This window comes from Physcomitrium patens, chromosome 4 (genome assembly GCF_059467195.1).
Source record: "Physcomitrium patens ecotype Gransden chromosome 4, ASM5946719v1, whole genome shotgun sequence".
Taxonomy (NCBI): Eukaryota; Viridiplantae; Streptophyta; class Bryopsida; order Funariales; family Funariaceae; genus Physcomitrium; species Physcomitrium patens.
The window spans coordinates 5,132,154-5,138,751 of record NC_143413.1 but is presented as its reverse complement, the minus strand read 5'-3'; the positions used below and the strand labels follow the sequence as shown (position 1 = coordinate 5,138,751).

Below are 6,598 nucleotides of genomic sequence, written 5' to 3'. Positions count from 1 at the left end.
CTATTCTATTAATCAAATTGATGTTCTTAGTGCTTTAAAATAAAAATAAAAATATTGTTATAATATTGTCAAGAATAACTTCCAAAAAAAGCATTTCAAATTTTACACATATAATCACTGAAATAAATTATTCAAAAAATAAAATGACATGATTATTTTAGCGTGAACGCCCCCTAATTATGTATCGTAATATATTAAAATCTAAAACAGTTAGGCAGAGCGTGTCGAGTGCTAGATGCAAGAAGATGAATGTGAACTATTTTCATCCACCCGTGCTTTCGTGCATCCAGTTACAGACACTCCTAAAGAACCTCGGCATGCCCGGCGGTAGAATCCCAGTATTATACAAATTTCGAAGGGAAATGAGAGTTGCGATCGAATTGCACAGGTTAATCAGTCGTGTTGAAAATCTGCAGACCTCTCATTTTCGGTATTAGGGTTTCGATGCTTCTTCCTCTGCTGCTGCTGTCTCAATTTCTCAGCTGCGTTTCTCATTTCAATGATGCCATTGATTTGATCCGTTTAGTTTGTAAATCCCTGCGATGCAGGAGTTCTGTGATGCAAGCCAGGCTCGGTGAAATGCAGCACAGAGGTGATTGAGAGTCGCGTTGATTTTAGATAGAAGAATTCGATAATCACCGGGTTCTTTGAATCTTAATCTTGTGAACGGTGCTGGTGTCTGAGGTTTGCAATTTAAATTTAAACTTAGGTTTTCTGCTATCGCACCCTGTGAAGGCTGTGCGTATTCTCCACAATCCGCGCAGTTTTCTTTGCTAGCTACTTCCCGCTGAGCTTTGCAATGGCGAAGGGGCCTCTGATCAAGGCAGAGGAAGAGGAATCCCATGTGCTGCAAGGAGCTGAGGCGCAAGACATTGTGAAGGATTATTTCCCTCTTCTATTCTTTTTGTCTTTTTTATTGAGGCGCACGGCGAAATATATTTTCGTAAATGGGATGAGCATCTCAAGCTCTTCTCAAGCTATAGCCCCTGACTTGCACGTAATCTCAGCACCTGAAAGCGCTTCGGTAATAGCCCAGTCTGCTGGAACCTCTTCGCTAATTTTAGCCACTACTTTTGCTATGGTTACGGGTCACAAACTGCGATTGCGTCAACAATCGGCGTCCACTTCCATCCTAATTCATGCTTCACAAATTCTTCAACGGTTCTTTTTCTTTACAATATATTTAAATAAAAAGAAAAAATAAAACTCTCACACCTGTCATTTTCCGCTTTAATTATTATATTTTACTCCTATAAATACTTATAAAAATATCTTGACACAGATTCAGAATCTTAAACACACCGCTCCCAAATAAATGGAATACAAGCTTACCAAGCTGTGAAAATCTAGGCTCCTGAAGATGGGGTGATGATGCTCCATATCTAGGCAAATATTCCTTGAACTAGAAAGGCAGTCAAAGAGTGCGGTAGAATCCAGGCAGAATGGCCGATCGTTTAAGTCCACGACCGATTAGCGATAGGGCTTGTTCCATCGTCAATCCAAGAATTCTCTTCCTGCAAACTTTTTCTCAATAATCCAAATCGAGAATCCTGTTCCTCGGTTGAATATTTCTTCGGACCAACTCTCATCCGTTCTCTCCGTCGTAATCTCATCCTCTGTTCATCCATGCTCCAGCTTCGGCTTCGGTAGTTAGGGTTTCGTGAGAGGGGTGGACGGACGAACGGACTAGCGGACGAACGGACTAGCGAACGAACGAAGTATGTGCACAAATTCAATGAAATTCGCGATTGAATTATCAAAGGAAGTTTGCATTGGTTGATAGATTCTATTACCGTGGGTCTTCTTCTATTTTTTCTTTTTTTATTTTTATTTTTTTCAAATAACATACTGGTGGTTCTTCAATTGCAAGGAGTATAAGTTCCTAACTTTTTATTGGAGATAATCCATAAATTAGTACACTTTAAAAAAATTATTGACATTTTCATCTTTCTTGAAGTAATTTTATGAAAAAAAAAAAAAAAAAAAAAAGAAAGAATAAAAGCAATCCAAATTACTCAAAAAATTACAATAATCCAAAATACTCAAAAAAAGGCAATATTTTTAATTTCAGTAAAATCAACAGTTACTTCATAAAAATAACTCATCAAACTATAATACTTCTTTAGAATAATGATAATAATTATAATTTTAAAAATAAAAAAATAAATGAAAATAAATGAAAAAAATATATACATACCTCAAAATATTAAAGTCGCAGCAGTAAAAAAAATTAAACTCAAGAAAGAAAAATAAACATTAGACTAAAAAAAAACCAGTTTTGCTTCTATTTATATTGTTTACAAGAGACCAGCTTGTTCTTTAAGCCTCTAAAAGTTAGCAATACAAAATATTAAAATAGAACGTCATATATATATATATATATATATATATACACACACACACATACATGCATCTTATGCATGCTATAAAACTTATGATTCTATTTTTACAACTGATTTTTTAACAAATTATTTTAATTTATTATTAATTAAACGATTTTTAGTCCAATTATTAATTATTGCTTTTCCTTCTTTTTAAAAAGAAAAGTACCAAACCATGGATAAAATGTTTCCCCTAAAGCATCACAATCCACGATGCAATGTTGCCTCTCGTTCTGTGCGGAATTCCACTTCAATCAAGGCTCTGCAACATGAGTTTGGCATCATTTGTAACAACGTAATGGGTCATCTTTCCAGCTTAGTCTATGAGTAGATTTTCAATGAGCATATGTGGTCAGACACCACAACATACGATCATCCTTTTTAACATAAAGGAATGCTGAAAACATGACCTGCAAAAGGTTAGAAAAGACTAATGTCAGACACATGAGTTGGCTCGCCTGGTCCTTGTGCATGAGTGGCAATCTCCTCGTGTGTGCTTCGATGAGCGGTGCCAGAGCTGTCAAGGTTCTCATCTAAGTTATCTCCTCTGAGCATATTCCGAACAGAGAGAAACGTCGGAGTACATTTTTCTCAGTTACAGGGATTGGGGTCCAACAATCTCCGTCACGGGCGGAGAATGTTGACCGACGCAGGTTCCACATGCAGATTCAAGACAGGTGTATCTGTGTTAGGTCTTTCACACAGGTTTCCAGGTGATGTATAATGTGTGCAATATGTTGTTTGGACACCAGAGCAGGGAACAGAGATTTCGGTGTGATAATGGCTCAGATTTCGAAATGTAGAACAGATTACTGAGTCTGCAAGTGTTGAGTGTGTAGGTGATAGGGAAGAGAAGTAGACGAAGGTTGGGATTCAATGAGTTTTATTCTGGTGAACAAAGTTGTCGCTGCAGAGATTGCAGCGTGGGACAGTGATAGGTTTTTGAACAAGAACCAGATTACCATATTGTATGGTAGCAGCTGTGAATACATTTCTCAGGTTCATGATGATGATGCTAAAAGTGCTAAGGTTGTTGATGACCAGAATGCATCACGACTTGAATGAGACGGTGCTCAGGGGATAATCGGAAGGATTGATCCATCCCTTCAAGGGATACAAGGTGGCCTCTCATTCTATGAAGAAGTTCACTCCTATCAAGGCTTTTGGACATAGGTTTCGTCTACATTGGTGATCACGCAATGGCTCATCTTTCCAGCTTCATCTTTGAGTTGGAAGACTTCCATGCCAAACCAACGAGCCCAACATGTGGATAAACTCCGAAATAGACGATCATCTTTTCCAACATAAGCAACAAGTCGAGGGAACTTGTTGCAAAGAGAAACTATGAACAAATGACCTCTCGAAACTCAAAATTATGCGACACTAGATCCACTCTGAATGTACACCGGTTAACATGTAAGTTGGTGGCGCGAGTTCCTGGGATGTGTGAATAGGTGACAGCATGTAACTCATGATACAGAGGTGCTGGACTCCTCTTTGAAAATCGTGGAGAAATCTCTTCAGCCCAGACGTGAATCTATGTACAGAATTGGTGACGATTCAAGGCCAATCCCACCACGGAAGCACGCAAGTTTGCTCCTCCGGGTGGAAGAGAAGATAATTACAAGACTGGTCGTCGTGTAAGCAGTGACCACTTTCGTCCTCCAGCTTCATGGGTACGTCGTGATGCAATTCGTGTAACAAATGATCAAGATCGCCAAAGCTCTTTGGGGGTGGGAATTCAGGGCTGTGAATCAGTTGCTCTTGATCCGGCATAGACGTTGGACTGCTACAATCGCTGATTCGAGGACTATCCGCATTCACAACGTCGCCAGAGTTCCCGTCATTGAGACCATTGGTTTCGGAGTCCTGGTCCTTCGCACACACCAGAGAAATGTCCACGGTTGAGGATATCCTGGAAGTTCGCTGCCTTGCAACAGCCCCCGAGATAACAACTTCTCTTTCTGGGGTTTGAGGAGCACGATCGTTAACGGATTTGTTGCGATCGGTTTGCGGAGAGGGTGGCGTCTCACCGGTTAAACGCACAACCTCCGCTCTCAAACAGTTTCTCTCTTCCACGACATGCTCATAGTCGGCCATTAGCGTCTTGTAATCCGCGGCCAAAGTCTCGTAGTCTCGCTCCAGCTGTTTCGTCTTCCACCTCGCCCGCCGATTTTGGAACCACACTGCAACTTGGCGAGGCCGCAACCCTAGCTCTTTCGCCAGCTGCATTTTCTTCTCGGGCTCGAGCTTGTTCACAACCTCGAAACTCGTCTCGAGCGACCTCACTTGGTCCAACGTCAACCTCCTCTTCTTTTCATTGTGTGATCCAGTCGGAGAATCATCGCCTCCTTCGTCGTCCTCCGCTGAGCCATCCTCGCCCGTCGGAGTGTCACAAGCATCGTGAAAGGGACGCTTGTGCCCACTTCCTTGCACTATTGTATCTTCCAAAGATACTCCCACATGTAGCGGCGCTGCAAAAAACAAAAGTACAAAGAAAATTCACATCAGACCAACATATTCTGGCATCACTCGTAGGCTTCCAAGCATAGAGTTTCCCGACCCCCTCTGAAAAAGGGAAAGTTCTGAAACTAGAACAGAGAATGGTCGACCCGCACCTTGTAGGCCCACCTGCAGGAAGCAGGGAGCGAGCTCTGCTGTTAATGAATCCGAGCTACTGTCGTTGCATAAGAGCTGCAGCATTCCGCTTTGGCCGGTGTACCCATTCAATATTGCAACTGCAATCGTTGGTCACTAGCTTCACCCGCGAGAAAACACTTTCATTCCCGCTCCCAGATTCTTACCCTGCATTATCCGAGCAGCATGTCAATTAACACTGGTGACATTCTCTTGACCTAATCCAGGCAACGTAAAAGGTCACGGGTGAAGTTACATGAAAATTGAATAATAGTGTCCAATTCAATCAGTTCAAAAACCATGTGCAACAGCAGTGTTCGGAAAACAGAGGGGACACGGACACGGAAATGTCGCATGCTAAATGAATTCAGAGCCAGTTCTCTACACGCCTAACACTCGTAAGCTGGCTTTGATCCGAATGGTAAACGAATGCGAGGGCTGGATTAATAATGATACAAACTACACAGATATTTGATGAAATGTGATTGCACGCACGGTTACTGAACGCCAGAAAACGGTTCTCAAAAAAAATGAACAGATTCAGAGAAAAGCAAAATCCGTCCATGGTAAGGCAAGCTACTGAACGCTACAAACGGACGCCGAGCGAGTGCGCAAACACTGCAGCATTTTCGTGTGTTTCGAATGTGCTCGACGAAAACCAAAATGTGTTATCAGGCAGCTCATCGCAGGCTGCACCATCTACAACAAGATGATCAACTGCACTACGCGCTCAGCACAACAGGGAACAACACAGAGATCAACCGCTGTGCTCCGCAACTCGGTATCTGGACACAATGGTAATCAAGCAGGCCATCGTTGGCAGGTTGAACGAAACGATTCCCTAGACTTCAAAAACTAAAATGCAAATTGCAATCCTCGACAGCACACGGGAGCACTTTGCGGCCAGAACCTGGGGTAGCGCCTGAAATGTCGATCGCATGAACTCAGAAATCCTGGTCGCCGTGGTTTATACTCGATTCTCGTGAATCGGGCGCACACACACTCACAACAATCACACGGATCCACACAGATCGTGTCGTCTCCAAACAGAGCGAAATAAGATAGGCAGAGAAGCTAGAAAACGGCGGACCACTCTTGGTTGTTGGGGTCCAGAAACATTCAGCTCAGATGGGCTCGCAATCACTCATTAGTCGTAGGAGCGACGCGGGCTCTTCATAACTAGGACTGTGGCCTTTATAGGCCCTAAAAAAGGTCAGACGCTGCTGTCCTTCCATGCAAGAGAGCTACTGCCAGACCACCACCGGTCGCGTGGAGTTGTCTGGTAGGTCCGACCTTTTCCTCTTCCTAGGCCCGATTCCGTTCAGCCGTGTCCGGCAGTGTCCGTTGTGCCGCCGCTCCTCCCTCCTCCTCCTGCGACGACGACGAGGCCGACGACGACGTCGTCGAAGAAGGTGTCGCGGCCTTGGTGCAACGCCCACTCGTGGGCACTGTGCTCGACTGCCCGACTGCCCGATCTGCCCTTTTCTCCCTGCCTGGGTGCCCGGGGGCTTGGGCAATGTGGCGGTGGAAAAGGGGTCCGAGGGCCATCTGAAGGCTCACAGTTGCTGTGCTGCTGTGGA

The 6,598-nt window shown here is 43.5% G+C and overlaps 1 protein-coding gene and 1 long non-coding RNA gene across 2 annotated transcripts; one reads left to right on the top strand and one right to left on the bottom strand.

Annotated features, from left to right (window-relative positions):
• Window positions 1-363: 363 nt before the first annotated feature.
• Window positions 364-2,005, top strand: LOC149989361 (uncharacterized). The gene is made up of 2 exons (XR_016502526.1): window positions 364-1,024; window positions 1,283-2,005. It is a non-coding gene; the product is annotated as an uncharacterized LOC149989361 (long non-coding RNA).
• Window positions 2,006-3,247: 1,242 nt separating this feature from the next.
• Window positions 3,248-6,208, bottom strand: LOC112280850 (uncharacterized). The gene is made up of 3 exons (XM_024516737.3): window positions 5,929-6,208; window positions 5,000-5,186; window positions 3,248-4,855 (listed from the first exon to the last, which is right to left on the bottom strand). The coding sequence occupies exons 2-3, from the start codon at window positions 5,082-5,084 to the stop codon at window positions 3,942-3,944; spliced, it is 999 nt and encodes a 332-aa protein (XP_024372505.1). The 5' UTR covers window positions 5,085-5,186; window positions 5,929-6,208; the 3' UTR covers window positions 3,248-3,941.
• Window positions 6,209-6,598: the final 390 nt, after the last annotated feature.

What these genes read in the sequence shown, in the direction of transcription:
- LOC112280850 (XM_024516737.3), bottom strand. Translation starts at nt 5,084, where the DNA reads ATGCTGCAGCTCTTATGCAACGACAGTAGCTCGGATTCATTAACAGCA. An exon ending in CCTGCAGGTGGGCCTACAAG is followed by an intron (nt 4,856 to 4,999) that starts GTGCGGGTCGAC and finishes TGTTTTTTGCAG; the next exon opens with CGCCGCTACATGTGGGAGTA.